Source organism: Gossypium hirsutum, chromosome D05, assembly GCF_007990345.1.
Source record: "Gossypium hirsutum isolate 1008001.06 chromosome D05, Gossypium_hirsutum_v2.1, whole genome shotgun sequence".
In the NCBI taxonomy this organism is placed as follows: domain Eukaryota; kingdom Viridiplantae; phylum Streptophyta; class Magnoliopsida; order Malvales; family Malvaceae; genus Gossypium; species Gossypium hirsutum.
The window spans coordinates 18,396,860-18,413,413 of NC_053441.1; the positions used below are offsets into that span (position 1 = coordinate 18,396,860).

General features: G+C 36.7%; 2 protein-coding genes across 3 annotated transcripts; both read right to left on the reverse strand.

Annotated features, from left to right (window-relative positions):
* Window positions 1-3,675: 3,675 nt before the first annotated feature.
* On the reverse strand, window positions 3,676-6,466 carry LOC107903179 (pre-rRNA-processing protein crb3/ipi3-like). Of its 2 annotated transcripts, none has more exons than XM_041094150.1 (4): window positions 6,328-6,466; window positions 5,872-6,241; window positions 5,214-5,325; window positions 3,676-4,147 (listed from the first exon to the last, which is right to left on the reverse strand). In XM_041094150.1, the coding sequence occupies exons 2-4, from the start codon at window positions 5,905-5,907 to the stop codon at window positions 3,972-3,974; spliced, it is 324 nt and encodes a 107-aa protein (XP_040950084.1). In that variant the 5' UTR covers window positions 5,908-6,241; window positions 6,328-6,466; the 3' UTR covers window positions 3,676-3,971. The 2 variants fall into 2 exon arrangements, with proteins under 2 accessions (XP_040950084.1, XP_040950085.1); XM_041094151.1 differs by having other exon boundaries at window positions 5,867-6,241.
* An 8,333-nt stretch (window positions 6,467-14,799) lies between these two features.
* LOC107905580 (heat stress transcription factor B-4-like) lies at window positions 14,800-16,028 on the reverse strand. The gene is given in 3 exon segments (NM_001326957.1): window positions 14,800-15,328; window positions 15,331-15,632; window positions 15,756-16,028. Coding segments are annotated over 3 exon segments (1,080 nt in total). The 5' UTR covers window positions 16,005-16,028.
* Window positions 16,029-16,554: the final 526 nt, after the last annotated feature.

Below are 16,554 nucleotides of genomic sequence, written 5' to 3' on the forward strand. Positions count from 1 at the left end.
AAAGGTGTACTTAAAAGGTACACAAAAAATAGCATGATTGTTTCTAAACAGCTTAGAGTTGGCGGATTTTCTTCGGTTTGGTACAGGGACAGCTTTCTCTGTACAGACTTATTATACCAAGTTGATCACTTTTTTTATTCCTCAAAAATTAGAAAAAAAAAATAAAACCAAGTCCAAAATCTCCTTTCAAACCCAGAGTTGGAATCCATGGAAATACAACCATGCCAAAAATGCAGACAAGAAAAAGAGAAATTAAGTTTATCTCTTCGAATTTTAATATTTCAGGGGTTTCTATTTTGCTTACAGGCTACGGATTACTGTAAATCTCATTTTGCTGGTAATTTAGTTTTGAGATACTGATCATCCTTAGGCTGCTGCTCCTGCTGGGCACACGATGATATGATGTAGACGTCCATAAAGGAAAGCTCTATTGAGTGAATTAATAAAGGTTTAATCCTCCAACCAACGACAAAGCTTTGATTTGTGCCATTTTTGTAAGAGACAGACAGTGACTCAATTGCCTTACCGGCATAGTTATGAGAAATGGGTATGAAATTCTGAACAGTGGTTTTGAGAGCTATCCATGCACGTAAAGTACAAAGATATGCTAAATATATTTGAAGCCAAGCATGGATATTTTCACTAATGTTCTGGGATTATATCTTATCTTCTGTCGTATTAAATTGATGTAATTCCACATTGATAATTAGTTGGTTGTTTTCATGCAGAAGCTAATGAAGTTGTGTATGATAAGAGTAGTTATCAAGACCACAGTTGTTGCCGCAAAAGGTGAGGGGTGATGAAAACTTGAAAAATGGAAAAAGAAACCCGGAATTCAGTTAATATGACCACTTCTAGTATATGATATTAAAATATTTGGGCTTCTTTTTGTAAAGAAGAAGGGAAAAGTGAAAAAGAGATTGGAGTTTTGCCTATTATTCTTCAGTCTTCTGCAACAACACCAGTAATCTAAACACACATTAGATCGCCCTGATTCCAAAGCAAAACTGCTTGAGATTGACTAATATATTAACCACACAAGTTGAGAAATTAAAAGCGCCCATATTTCTCTGTGTGAATTAACTTTATTGTGATAATGATAATAAATGAACGTGTTTGTTGATATATGTGAAATTGATTTTATAATAGAGAAAGACATGAACAAAGCGACATGTTCTGTGCAAGAAGAGGTTGGATTGGATAAAAGGAATCCAGAGAAGCAAGATATTGCTGTTGGGTTGGTTTCTTTTACTTTGCATTATCACAGTTGCACCACCACCTTATCTTGTATTCCCCACATCCCATTTTATAATGCTTTTTTTCTTTCTATCTTTATATGATATAATATGAATCCAACATAGCAAACAAAGCCACCATTATTATATTCATTATTCTTCCTTCTTCCTACTTCCTACTTCCTACTTCCTTCACCCTCTCTCCCTCATCGGGAACTGCAGGGTTAGCAGCTCTGTGATGTCAAGCAATGGGAAATATATATATGTATATATAAAATATTACTTTATTCAATAAAGAAAATGGTCCCACTTCTACCATTCCTCTCTATTTCTGCATGATTTTCAACATTTTAGATTGGGACCGTTTTCAAGTTGCCCAATTGAACAAAACAGACAGTGAGCATCTTAGGGAGTGTTTTATTTTTCTCCAACTTGCTTTTCCAGCCTCCCATTTTTCATGAATTGTTGTAAGAGTAAAAGAAAGAGCGGTGAAAGTGGCTCTCTTTGGAAGGAATAAAATAGCCTAGGGTTTTGTAGAGGAAGGAGAAGCAGGGAGAGCAGATTCCCATTTTACTTATGGGCTTCATTTTCTTATTTTCTAAGTGCTAAATAATATTTCATGATATCTACCACTATTAAAATAAAATAGAAAATTGTACACAACTTATACATTAATATTTATTTTAATTATTATATTTCCTGAGTTTAAATTTAAAGTTTATATTGAATTTTGGGTTCTAATTTTAAAACTTGTATTTAAATAAAATTATTAGTATTTATTTATAAATTTTCTATTAATTTTTATTTTACTAGTAATAGGTGTATTTATATTTACTATTTATTAAATGTTTTATTAAGTTGGTGTCACTTTCAACCATCCGGTTAAGAATAATGTCCTTTCATAATTAAATTAAGTGTGAGTCATCGACTCGGTTAGAGAATTACGAAAATCCCCTTCCATATTTAAACTAGGTTATAGCATTGGGGATATTTTAGTCTTTTTCTTTGAAAAATAAATAAAAATATGCCTCCTTTAATAAAAATTTAAGTTTATCACTCAATTAAAGTTTTATTTTAATATTTTTATACATTTTAATTTTTATTATACACACTTTAGCACCTCGATTAACTAGTTCCAAATCACACATTTTATTATTTATTGCATATTATTTGCGGTTTTTAGATTTCTAATTATTTATTATCATACTAAACTTATGTAGTAATAATATAAAAAATATTCACCTCTATTTTAAAAGGGTTGTAAGAATTACGTGGAGATTGAAACGAAAATTAATGTGAGCTTTACCAGACAATTTTCAGATCTTTGAATAACTAAAATTGGAGCTATGGAGTGTACGTGGCTTCCTCCTATCTTGCATGTGTCATTCATGGTTTCCTCAAAACAAAAATTGATAAGGCGTGAAATGAAATCCGTAAACGTGTTACATATGAACATACTTTCTTTTGTTAGATATCTCAAATGAAAACATTAAAAAAAAAAAATTACATGAAAACAAACCATTCCAACTGTTATATTTTTCAAAGCTTTTTACGTTTTACTTGAATTGATGTCTTTTTAATTGTTATAACAGTAATATGTTAATTGAGATAAAATGTAATTGATAATATATAATTATGGATTTTAAAATTAAATTGGTAGAAGATCCGATTAGTTTATCGACCGTTAGTCCGATTCAATTAAATAAGTTTTTAAATTTAAAAAAAAAATTATAAACCAGGTTCAATCGATTTTTATTTTGCTTCAATTGATTCAGAGTAATTCGCGGTCCAACCGATTCAACCCATTTTTCTGTAATGATAAATCGACCAATTCCAAATCTAACTAGTACAGTCCGATTGCAACAACCATGCATTTAAGTATTATTATACAATATCAATCACATGTTAAAATTATAAATAAAAGAACGTATGATTTCCCAACCATCAAAATTCCGTTGTAATTCATTGATAACACAATTCAAACCCTATCTTCTAATAAGATGTAGGTAATATAATAAGATTGAAATGAGTTAAGAGTCTAGAAGCCTCAGAACATTATTGAGAAGTAGTTGATAGACCCTTGCATTATTATTATTATTATCATTAAGAAGCCAACAATGAAATTATTAGTATAATATTGGTTTCTTTGCTGGACCCATGAAAATGCTGGGTTTGATTCCCGCAGGCCTACCACTTGAATCTGATCCAATGAAATAGGAATAGGAAAACATACAATTCCATGATTTCTTTTCTGAAACATATTTAATATTCCATGAATTAATAATTCTTAAGGGGCTAATTAAATATTTCCTTGAGAAATCCAACTTCATCTTTTATATGGTATACTTGGGATTTCCTTTCTTCAGATAAGATACACATCTGATGAAATGTATTAAAATATTTCTTTGATAGCATTCATTGTTTGAATATAATAAATTTCAACAATTTGTCTCTTGGACACGTTTATAATGTCTTGCAGAGCTTGAATAGGAAATTATTGAGAAAAAATAATAAAAAAACATTACGTCCAAAACAGAGACCAGGACATGCAGATTAATACATCTCTTGTTTACTCGGAGAATGTCTATGGTGCATGCCTACATGATTATATTTTAAGACCATGGAAATGGAGGTAAATAGATCACCAACTTTGCAGACACACTAGCATTCCATGTGGTCACAGATTTCTAACTTTGTTGCTAGCTGAATGTGATTGCATAGTAGAAACATTACTCATCAAACTGAACATTTTGCACCCCTGTCCTGAATCTGCATAATCTTTCTAGAATATGTTTCATAATTATGAGGAAAATTTGCATATTTTTGTAGTGGAGGTGGTAATTCTCGACTTCTTGAGGAGCTTGCCCATTTGGTCCTGCCGCCTGACCAAGAGGGAAGATTGGTCACAGGGCCTGAATATGATTGAATATAAGTTAAATGGTTTGCAGGTGCAAAAGAAAGAACATGTGCAAATCTATGGTAGGAAAAAGGAAAAGGAAAAGCACACCAATTAGATGAACAAAATCTTAGCTTTGGCAAAGGAAGAATACTAATTTCCCTCTTATGCTACATTCTTTGGTTTGTTTATCATGAGCATGAAACTATTATGGAAGCACTCCTTTAAAGTATGGGAGATTATTTCTTTTAGCATGATAAACTAAGAGAGTTCTTATTAAGACGGAAACTTAATATGGAGTTCTTGGTTGTTCTGAAAATCTTAGTCAAGTGCCAAGTTCAAGGGACTCATGACTAGTAATCCTTCAGAAACAAGGGATTATATCATAACTAGACTGATTAGTGGTCCAGTTTTTCATTTTTCTTCATGGCTCTCTCGTTGAATGTTCCAGGGCTCTGTTCAATAGACTGTGTTTTAGATTCCCCTACTTTAAGACAGTAGTAATAATATTTTTACCATTTTATGCATGCAGCATGGACTACATGTACAGCACAGAATGTGAAGAAACAAAATCTATGCTTTTTCAAATGAGATCCGTTTTAAAGAAGATGCAAAGCATGCAATCTAATCAAGCCTTTTGAAGAAAACAAGTAAATCTCTTGTTGTTTGGATGAAACCTTTGGCATGTCTAAACATGTGAAAGATGTTTTGGGTTTTCACATCCCAAACTCGAACCATGCAAGTAGCAGCCTTACTGTTCTAAAGTTTTAATGGGGAAAGCACAATATTTATTATAAACTACGAATATTATTAATCCATCTATGAGTCAAATTATGACGTATCATCAACTTCATGTTGGTGTGTGACAACCACAGCACCTTTTTAAGGACTAAAATTAAAATGAGATACCACACCAACCATCATAGACTAACAATGCCAGAATTACTTATTTCAGTAAAGAGAGGAAAAACAAAAACAAAAAACAAAATAACTCCTGTGATCAGATAGTGAACCGATGATGTGCAGCCCATAACTGTTGCTAGGTGAACTTTCAGCATTAAGGGCAGCAATATAGATTTTACCATCTTGAAAGCCAGCGTACAAGACATGTTCACCAGGGTCTAAAGCAATTGCATCAATGATGGAAGGAAACATAATGTTTCTTAATAATCTTCCCCTGGACAAGCTCCAAACCTATCAGAAATGTACAATATATCAGGAAAACTTTATAAAGCAACTAGTAGAACAAAAGGATAGCAACATATATTAGCAAAAAAGGCATCCGAAGCACATCAAGTAATTACAAGAAGAAGTCAAAAGATCTACTATGCAATAAGGTTCTATCACCAGCATGATAGATTTGTCATAAACACACACAAAAAGATGGTGATCTATTCTCTTCTGAGAGAGCATTAGTTGCTCAAGCAACCCGCGTCTTTACAACTATATGACTAATCTTCAATTTATGACTAAGAAAATGCTTTGGCAGATGCCTCAACATCAATCTCACAATCAGAAAAATATCACCTTGATAACAGAACATTTCTTAGCTTTAATATTACCCGCTCAAAAACAGAAACCGAAAAGGACTATAAATAGGTTCAGTTATGGTGCCAATAACTTGCCACCTAAAGATTCTATCTTGATTCTAATGCATAGTCCAGAAGGAAGCTCTAGTTACCAATCTTCCAAGACATTACATGCATTTGGGCTTTCAACTAAAAGCAGAACAAACCTTACATGTGTGATCCTCAGAAGCCGACACCATAATTGCATTGCTTCTACCTTAACCCATAACGATATCAGTTATACGCAGGGTATGTTCTGCAAAACAACGCTCTGTACAGATGCCTTGCCTGCAGCCTTCTAACATCATCAAATACCCTAACATAACAAGCTAATAACCACAATAATCAAATTAACAAGCGCAATCCTGACAGAGTATAATTTAATAAGGATTAGAACATGGAGCATGCATGAAAAGCGACCAAACTCTAACGCATCCATCCTCTGATCTAGAAATGAGGAGTGAATCATCCTTGGAGAAAACCAAGCATGTAACTGCCTCATAATGAGCGTGCCATTTCTTTGATAGCTTACCCGTTACAACCTAAATTGTCAAAAGAAAGTAAAACCTAAAAACCTTAGCTTTAACTAACAAATCAATGGCAAATAAATAAAGCAATTGAATCTTACCTCCCAAAGGTAAACATCACCGGATGAACCTCCAGCAACGATGTATCTACCTTCGCTATTAGCAGCGAGCGGTTTAACAGCTTCCGCGGGAAAGCTTTTAACTTTTGCCTGAGGCTGTGGGGAAGAGAAAGAGTTCAGGCGAAGAGTGGAAGAGCTAGTATGGTTTTTAGAGTAAACCTTGGACCAAGACTAGTATAGGAGGTGGCGGATGTTGAAAAGTCAAAAATGGGAGGTGCAAGTGGCACCGAAAGAAAAAAAGTGATAGGCAAGTTGTTTAAAGTTGAATGGGATAATTGCAATTTTGGTCCCTAATTTTTTAGGCCATTTGCAAGTTAGTCCCTGAACCTCAACTATAAATAGGCCTAACCATTTCTCATTTCAACCATCCCAGCCAATCTTTCTCTCTTAGTTTTCTCTCTTCTCCCATTTGAGAATTCTTAAGGAATTCTATTTGTTTGTAATACTTTGGAGATAGTAAAGTTATCATCTGGTGTTAGTGCCCGAGGACGTAGGTATAATTTACCGAACCTCGTTAAAACTCTTGTGTTCTTTCTTGTCCTATTTTTCTTTCAATATTTGAGGGTATAATAGTAGTATTTAATTGTGCTATTAAATTACTATAGAAGGGATATTTTGTCTAAGGAAAGACTTGGTATTTAAGAGATCCATGTGATCCACCTCTCTTCTCTGGGAATTGAACTTTGTGTGATTTTTTAGTACAATAATTTACACGCTTCCGACCTTATTGGAACAACAAGTGGTATCAAGAGCCGAAGGTTAATCGTAGTATGCTCTGTGGTTGCAGTTTAAACTGATCTTCCACATCAGAAAAGATTTCCTTAGGTATATTGAAAGATTATGGAGAAAACGGTCGGTGTAGGAGCTTCAACATCGTCCATGTGGACAAGACCGACAATTGTAAATGCAAGATTGGCCGTGGAGATCTTTGATGGCACGGGCCATTTTGGTATGTGGCAAAGTGAGGTTCTAGATGCCCTTTTTCAGCAGGGTCTAGACATTGCCATTGATGAAGAGAAACCAGATGATGTACAGGAGAAAGATTGGAAGGCGATCAATCGGTTGGCATGTGGCACAATTCGATCATGCCTTTCTCGAGAGCAGAGGTATGCTTTTTCAAAGGAGACTTCTGCAAATAAGTTGTGGGTGGCACTTGAAGAAAAATTTTTGAAGAAAAACAGTCAAAATAAGCTCCACTTGAAGAAAAGACTGTTTTGCTTCACTTACGTCCCAAGTACCACAATGAATGATCACATCACCAAATTTAATCAGTTAGTCACTGATTTGCTGAATATGGATGAGACATTCAAAGATGAAGATTTGGCTTTGATGCTGTTGGGGTCACTTCCTGAGGAGTTTGAGTTCCTAGAAACTACTCTACTTCATGGCAGGAGTGATATATCTCTGAGCGAAGTCTGTGCGGCCTTATACAGTTATGAACAGAGAAAGAAGGACAAACAGAAAAACTCAATCAGAGATACAGAAGCTTTAGTAGTCCGAGGTCGTTCATACACTCGGAAGAAAACTCAAAAGGGGAGATCAAAGTCAAAGTCCAGACTCGGGAAAGATGAATGTGCTTTTTGTCATGAGAAAGGCCACTGGAAGAAAAATTGTCCAAAGCTGAAGAATAAGGGAAAAGCTGCTGTAGATGCTTGTGTTGCTAAGCATGATACTAGTGACTCTGAACTATCACTGGTTGCATCATCATCGTCGTTCCATTCAGATGAGTGGATATTGGATTCGGGTTGTACCTATCATATGTCCCCTAACCGGGAGTGGTTCTCTGATTTAGTAGAACTAAATGGATGAGTTGTTTATATGGGCAATGACAATGCCTGTAAAACTGTTGGGATAGGTTCAATCCAATTAAAGAATCAAGATGGATCAACCAGAGTTCTGACTGATGTTCGGTACGTACCCAGTTTGAAGAAAAATCTCATCTCATTGGGAGTCTTGGAATCCAATGGTTCAGTTGTTACTATGAGAGATGGGATTTTGAAAGTGACATCTGGCGCACTTATGATATTGAAGGGCATCAGGAAAAATAACTTGTATTACTACCAAGGTAGTACAGTTATTGGAGCAGTCGCTATAGCTTCCGGTAACAAAGAATTGGACTCAATGCAGTTGTGGCATATGAAGTTGGGACATGCCAGCGAAAAATCTTTGCAAATTCTGGCAAAGCAAGGATTGCTGAAAGGTGCAAAGGCTTGCAAATTAAAATTTTGCGAGCATTGTGTTCTGGGAAAGCAAAAGAGAGTGAAATTCGGTACTGCTATCCATAATACAAAAGGTATTTTGGAATATGTTCACTTAGATGTGTGGGGGCCTTCCAAGACACCTTCATTGGGAGGAAAACACTACTTTGTTACTTTTGTTGATGACTTTTCCAGAAGAGTTTGGGTGTATACCATGAGAACTAAGGATGAAGTGCTTAGAGTTTTTCTTAAATAGAAAACTATGATCGAAAACCAGACTGGCAAGAAAATCAAGCGGCTTAGGACGGACAATGGTGGGGAATATAAAAGTGATCCGTTCTTCGATGTGTGCCAAGAGTATGGTATTGTTCGACACTTCACAGTTAGGGATACACCACAGCAGAATGGATTGGCAGAGCGTATGAATCGAACATTGCTGGAGAAAGTTCGATGTATGTTGTCCAATGCTGGGTTGGGCAAGCAATTTTAGGCTGAGGCTGTGACATACGCTGGCCATCTTGTTAATCGTTTGCCATCATCTGCATTAGAAAGAAAAACTCCTATGGAGGTATGGTTTGGAAAACCGGCTACAGATTATGATTCCTTACATGTGTTTGGAACCACTGCATATTACCATGTGAAGGAGTCAAAGTTAGATCCGAGGGCAAAGAAAGCTCTCTTTATGGGAATCACTTCTGGAGTGAAGGGATTTCGTCTTTGGTGCTTAAGCACAAAGAAAATGATCTGTAGCAGAGATGTTACCTTTGATGAATCTGCCACATTGAAAAAGGTAGCAGATAAAGATATTCAGACGAGCAATACTCCACAGCAGGTGGAGTGTACTCCAAAACAGGTGGAGTTTGAGCAGATGGGGATTTGCCCAGTTAATAAGTCTAATTCTCCAGCCACAATGGAGGAATTAGAGGTTGAAGAGGTTCTGACCCAAGAACCACTAAGTACACCAGAACCAGTTGCAGTTGCAAGGCCACGGAGAGAAATTCGTAAACCTGCTCGATTTACTGATATGGTGGCCTACGCCCTTTCCGTTGTTGATGATAATCCTATCACTTATCAAGAAGCAATGCAAAGCTTAGAAAGTGATAAATGGAAAAGCGCCATGGATGAAGAAATGCAGTCTCTCTGGAAGAACAATACTTGGGAGTTGGCGCAATTACCGAAAGGTAAAAGGGCAATCGGATGCAAGTGGGTATTCGCAAAGAAAGATGGATCTCCTAGCAAGAAGGATATTCGCTACAAGGCAAGATTGGTAGCTAAAGGCTACGCTTAGAAGGAGGGAATTGACTACAATGATGTATTTTCCCCTGTTGTGAAGCATTCCTCCATTAGAATTTTGTTGGCCTTGGTAGCACAGTTGAATTTGGAGCTAGCTCAACTTGATGTTAAGACGGCTTTCTTGCATGGTGAGTTAGAAGAGGAGATCTATATGACTCAGCCAGAAGGATACACAGATGCTGGTGGTAGAAATTGGGTTTGTAAGCTTAACAAATCGCTATATGGATTGAAGCAATCCCCGAGGCAGTGGGACAAGCGATTTGATAGCTTTATGAGAAGGCAGAAGTACACAAGAAGCAAATATGACAATTGTGTATATTTGCAGAAGCTGCATGACGGATCTTTCATTTATCTACTATTGTATGTTGATGATATGTTAATCGCTTCGAAGAGCCAAAATGAGATAGATAAGCTGAAGGCTCAGTTGAATCAAGAGTTCGAGATGAAAGATCTAGGTGAGGCCAAGAAGATTCTCGGCATGGAGATAAGTAGAGATAGACCGAGAGGCAAGCTCTGTTTAAATCAGAAGCAATATCTGAAAAAGGTATTACAATGTTTTGGTGTAAATGAAAACACAAAACATGTAAGTACCCCACTTGCTTCTCATTTGAAACTTAGTGCTCAATTATCTCCGAAGATTGAAGATGAAAGAGAATATATGGCGAAAGTCCCATATGCTAATGCAGTTGGGAGTTTGATGTATGCGATGGTGTGTACGAGGCCTGACATTTCACAAGCTGTTGGAGTTGTGAGCAGGTATATGCATGATCCTGGAAAAGGACATTGGCAAGCTGTGAAATGGATTCTACGGTATCTTCGAAAAACCGTAGATGTTGGTTTAATTTTTGAACAGGATGAAGCACTTGGTCAGTTTGTAGTTGGATATGTTGATTCCGACTTTGCTGGTGATTTAGATAAACGTCGTTCAACTACGGGGTATCTGTTTACTCTTGCGAAAGCCCCAGTGAGTTGGAAGTCTACCTTACAGTCTACAGTAGCTGTGTCTACTACAGAGGCAGAATATATGGCAGTTATAGAAGCTATTAAGGAGGCTATTTGGCTTAATGGATTGTTGAAAGACTTAGGAGTTGTTCAAAGTCACATAAGTTTATATTGTGACAGTCAGAGCGCTATTCATTTAGCGAAAAATCAAGTCTATCATTCAAGAACCAAGCATATCGACGTAAGATATCACTTTGTGCGGGAAGTCTTTGAAAAAGGAAAAATTCTACTTCAGAAGATTCCGACAGCAGATAATCCCGCAGATATGATGACCAAGGTGGTAACAACAATCAAGTTTAATCATTGTTTGAACTTGATTAACATCCTGAGAATTTGAGCACCTTTAGGTGTATGGCGCTCGAGAGCGCATTTGGAGGCACTACAAAAGATAGCTTTATCGAATTTGGGGAGTTGAAGGAAGTGTGTGAAGATGTGACTATCCTAATCAAATCTTCAAGGTGGAGATTGTTGAAAAGTCAAAAATGGGAGGTGCAAGTGGCACCGAAAGAAAAAAAGTGATAGGCAAGTTGTTTAAAGTTGAATGGGATAATTGCAATTTTGGTCCCTAATTTTTTAGGCCATTTGCAAGTTAGTCCCTGAACCTCAACTATAAATAGGCCTAACCATTTCTCATTTCAACCATCCCAACCAATCTTTCTCTCTTAGTTTTCTCTCTTCTCCCATTTGAGAATTCTTAAGGAATTCTATTTGTTTGTAATACTTTGGAGATAGTAAAGTTATCATCTGGTGTTAGTGCCCGAGGACGTAGGTATAATTTACCGAACCTCGTTAAAACTCTTGTGTTCTTTCTTGTCCTATTTTTCTTTCAATATTTGAGGGTATAATAGTAGTATTTAATTGTGCTATTAAATTACTATAGAAGGGATATTCTGTCTAAGGAAAGACTTGGTATTTAAGAGATCCATGTGATCCACCTCTCTTCCCTGGGAATTGAACTTTGTGTGATTTTTTAGTACAATAATTTACACGCTTCCGACCCTATTAGAACAACAGCGGAGGGGTGGCAAAGTTGAGAGCAGGCAAGGAAAAGGCAACCTACGGAGGCGAGGCCGTAGGGAGTAGAGGAGCAAGCCTTGTATCGGGGTTGCTTGGGACCCTGTTTGTCGGTCCCGGCAATCAATGCCGATGTCAATTGATGATGGTGCTATTACTACATTCATTGTTGTTTGGACAAATTTGTTACAATTTTTTATTTTATTCGAGAATTGGGTTTTATTCAACAGTACAGACCGGGGGGTTTTGTTGGGGTTTAAGTACTACAGTAGAGAGGTGAATGCTGGACCCTTTCTATATTTATTGGTCATCCTGGGCTGAGCCTTAAATGGGTCTCAAAGCGGAGTCTTCTCTGAGACTGAGAGAACCCTAAACCCCAAACTAAACCAATAAAATAAAACCTAATTTCCTCCCATCATTCCAGCCTAACCTAACCAAATCAAGTAGTATCTATAATATATAAAAACAAATATTAGAAGTCTGCTCTTCTTTTTCTCAGTCACTAAAGGAGACAGTAAATGTTAAAATGAATGCAGGTCTACAACCAAAAGGGACAAAATTGGGGATATTTCACCCAACAAATCTATCTATGACTATATATTCTAAAATTTATATGAGTGCTTAGCCATGTGCATTGCCGCACTCTATGTATTTATATATTTACAGTTCTAATCCAAAGCAGATCACCACATCTGTTTTTTTAAAACTCACATTCTGGTTGAATATATCAGATGAAAACTTATTATTTATCAGTGTATAAAATAAGATAAAGCCAATGGAGTGATGCCCCCCGAAAGCCTTTAAAACTTATGCTGTAGTCCCATAAACAAATATTCAATGTATTATGGAAAATGATTAAAATGATGCTTCAAATTTATCACCAATCCAAATGTACTTTGCTCAACAAAATGGATGAAGGAGAAAAAGTAGCTAAGATGGAGATTAAACAAATGGACACATGCATCTTTGCAGCCTTTTACACATTTCTTTATTTCCTCTCTATACATAAACTTTTTCTTAATGTAGATGTTATTTAATAGTCTTCTCTTTTTCTAAATTGTCAATAAAGTGTTGGACCAAAAGGAATGCAAAAACAAAGTGGATTTCCAAAGTGCAAACAAGAAGAGGAGTAGAAAATAAAAGAGAAAAGACACTTATGTCTTCTTTTTTTTTTTTTAATTTCACATTTCTCTCTTCCTTTTTCTTTTTCTAAACTTTCTGGGGAAAAAAAACAAAATAGAAGAAAATTTTCTTGGTCCAACAGGGCAACTTGAAAAAAAAATACTATGTTAGCAAAATATTAAATTAAAAAAAATCAATGAATATGTTAATAGTAGTACCTTTTCTAGTATTTAATTTCTCCCATGCCATCCTTCTGCATCACACGTACACTTCATTTCTAGGTCACGTGCAATACTACAACATCAACTTGAGAAAAAGGGTAAGAGGCTGGCATAGACATATATAGTGTCAAACTAGCTTATTAGGGTTTAGGGTGTTTCTTTTTTAGAATTTTATTTTTGGTATGATATGGAAAAGAAAGCATGTGCACGACAAAGATACTGTAAGAATTACATATCGATGCATTTATGTCTCTAGGTAGAACTTAAATAGATGTTTCTTAACTTACTCTCATCACTGTCTCACATAGTTTTCTCTGTCTTGGGTAATTAATAACAGCATGAAAAAATATACAGAAAGAAAGAAGCAGATTCAAGAAAAATAGAAAGCAAAGAGCCTGTTGAAATGCCTAGTCAAACTTTATCTGAAACTTTATTTGTATTGGGATTTTAGACAAAGAGACAACAAGTAAAAGACGTAAAAGAGAAAATGGGGTGTTTTTTCTTGGGAAGAAGGAGGGTTGCATTATTTAGCTGTCAGTCAAGCGTTCTATCTTAAGGTTTTTGGTGTGGAAGAAGAGGAAAGAGAGATTGGGATTAGTATAAAGAAAAGAGGGATCCATAGATGGATTTTGAAGACGTTGATCAGATACTTAAAGTAGGAAAAGGCAAAGGTTTTCTGCTCCTCAGAAGAAGTATAGAAGCCTTGATTGCAACATTTCAAACAACATTTTTAGTTATTTTCTCTTATATTTCGCTTTCATCGAATTACTCACTCTTTTGGAATTTGTTTTTTTTTTGTACTCTCTATCTGATTCTCAAATTTAAGACTCGGTATTTGGGGTTTTTCCTTTTTTGCTCGACTGACAGTTGAGAGGAACAAGAAATGATAATGGAGCTGATTATGATTATAAGCTTCATCAAACGATATGATAACCTTCTTTTTTGACAATAATCATAACCATAATCATAATTACACTGATGATGATGAGAAACCAAATGTGAACTGCTGGTTATTTACCCCTCATTTTTAAAGTAAATCTTTTTGAATGGGATTTTTTTAATTTCAGAAGAGGGTATCAATTAAAAGCATGGGTTGTACGTATCATTCATTAATGGAGTAAGCAGAGAAAGCCCTTGAGAAGCTGTCAATGGGGCAGCTATAGCCAGAGACTTTCTCAGGCTCACTTGAAACTGAGGACACTGTCTCTCTGATATCTCTCTCCTGCATTAATGCAAGCATATATGTAACTGGAACATACAGTACAGATATCAGAATCGTGAAGAAAGGGAGCAAGAAAGGGTATGAGCAATAAATTGCACCAATGGAAAACTGAAGAAACATCAAAGAAAAAGATTGCTGTTGAAATTTTGAAATTGATTTTCATCTTCACTCTAACCCAAAACCCACCTGCATTCATGTGGCTAGCTAGGTAGGGGAAAGAAAATAGTACCGGCACTAAAAATTATATACACAGTCACAAACACTCACACACACGCACAATTTCCTCCAACAATATCATCATCAGGCTCTAAGAGATAAACAAAAAGAAAAGAAAAAAAAGATGGAAAAGGAAGCTAGAATATTCTTGAATGGATATTTGAAACTAACATGTGGGAGGCATAAGGTTCAGCCGTAAATCATCTTTTTCCAAGACCAAACGTGCTTTGTTAGTCTCCATGTTAGTTGCACCATACTCGGGGTGCAACCTCTTCTTTGATTGTAAGGGTACACCAAAGAGCTTTGTTTTGCAACTATTGCTGCATGGTTCTTCAAGAATCGTCAAGGAGCTTTGGGATGTAGCCGTTGGAGAGTTCAAAACTTGCACTCGGGGAATCTGACTATTTGGATAGTGCCCAAGAAGCTGGTTGGAAGGCTTTTGCAATAATGAACTATTGGTGGTGGTGGTATTAACAACAGGAGCAGCAGCAGCGGATGAAGGAGGGCCATAAAGAAGCAAAGAAGGGGAGTATGAATTGCTAGGAGTGACAGGCTTCACATGGTTTTGAACAAAATAGATAATATCATTGTAAAGCTTTTTCATATGGGCAAGTTCAGACATCAGCAAGTTGTTGCTTTTTCTCAGCCTCTCATTGTCTTCTGATAAAGCTGTGACCGAGCTGTTATAGCCTCCACCCCGCCGCCACCAGCAACTGAGACTCCAGTACCTCCTCTTGGAGAAGAAAGTGGCGGTGAGTCACACCAGTTGGCTTGTTCGTCTGAGTCTGCTGGAGAAATGCTGACTCGGCTTGGAAACGGAAAGAAACTCGGGGCATTAACCAAAGGAGAATGTGGGTGGTGATGGTGATGATGATGGTTTATCCCCACTTGTGGTTGCGCAGTTTTTCTTCTGTGGATCTCACAAAGCAAGTGTTTTTCTCCTTTCTTGAAGAACTCATTGGCAAACTCCCATCTGTCTGGCACAATCTTCCTAAAACCCTAGTTCCATTAACAAAAGAAAAACGCAGAAAAAACCCAGATCAGTAAAATAACCCCCAAAATGAAAAGAATTTACAAGAAAAAAGAGAAAGGGATAAAGATTGGGTATTTTTATTATTATACATAAGTATTGAGCTGTCTGACAAAGCTGGAGAAGTTGTTGTGCTTGAAGTAATTAGGGAGGAGATCACGAGCAAACTCAGGAGGTCTCCAAACAACGAAAGTAGTGTCATCTTCACCCCATGAAACGATGTGGTCAGTGGCGGGATCATCGACTAGTTGGTAGGTTTTAGTAAGGAATGGAGCTGGCACTGATTTGTGGGAGTCTAGTGATAGTAATATCCCTTCACAGTTATCAAGCATCAGAGCCATTGAAAGATGAAAGCAGGAATGGAATGAAAGAGAGGGACGAGAATGGAGAGAGAGATGGTTGAGGGAGATACAAGGGGTTTAGAGCAGACGATCAGGTCAGGACAGATAGTTTGAGGGGTAGATCCTTGGGTGGGATAAAAATGTTGGGAAAAAGGGGGGGGGGGTTACTGTAAAGAAGCGGTTGTTTTTTTTTTTGGCTTTATTGATGCCTTTTTTTTTCGGTTTGCAAATGTTTACGTGTTATTTTTTTCTGGGTAGGAGGATTAGTATATATTTGTTGCTCTCCTCGGTTATGTAGTGTGCGAGAATATGTGTCTATCTGTCTGTCTAGGACTGTTAAATAAGGGCCTTCCAAGACAAACCCGTGACTCATTCTCTCTCTTTTCTGACAATTGATCCCTCCTTGCACACCCACTTAAAATCAGGCACAGGGGCATGGATGGTTGCAGTGTGTCTCTGGGAATTGACAATGTAACCCCCCCTCCTTCCCTGTTCTTTTTCCTCCCTTGTCACGTTCTATATTTTAATGTTGCTTATCTTAATATAGTCA

Excerpts from the sequence above, each read along its gene's own strand:
- LOC107903179 (XM_041094150.1), bottom strand. The coding sequence starts at position 5,907 with ATGCAATTATGGTGTCGGCTTCTGAGGATCACACAT. Across the intron at positions 5,326-5,871 it reads GGCTTCTGAGGATCACACAT|GTTTGGAGCTTGTCCAGGGG; the intron begins GTAAGGTTTGTT and ends CATTTCTGATAG. Across the intron at positions 4,148-5,213 it reads GTACGCTGGCTTTCAAGATG|GCCCTGTGACCAATCTTCCC; the intron begins GTAAAATCTATA and ends AATCATATTCAG.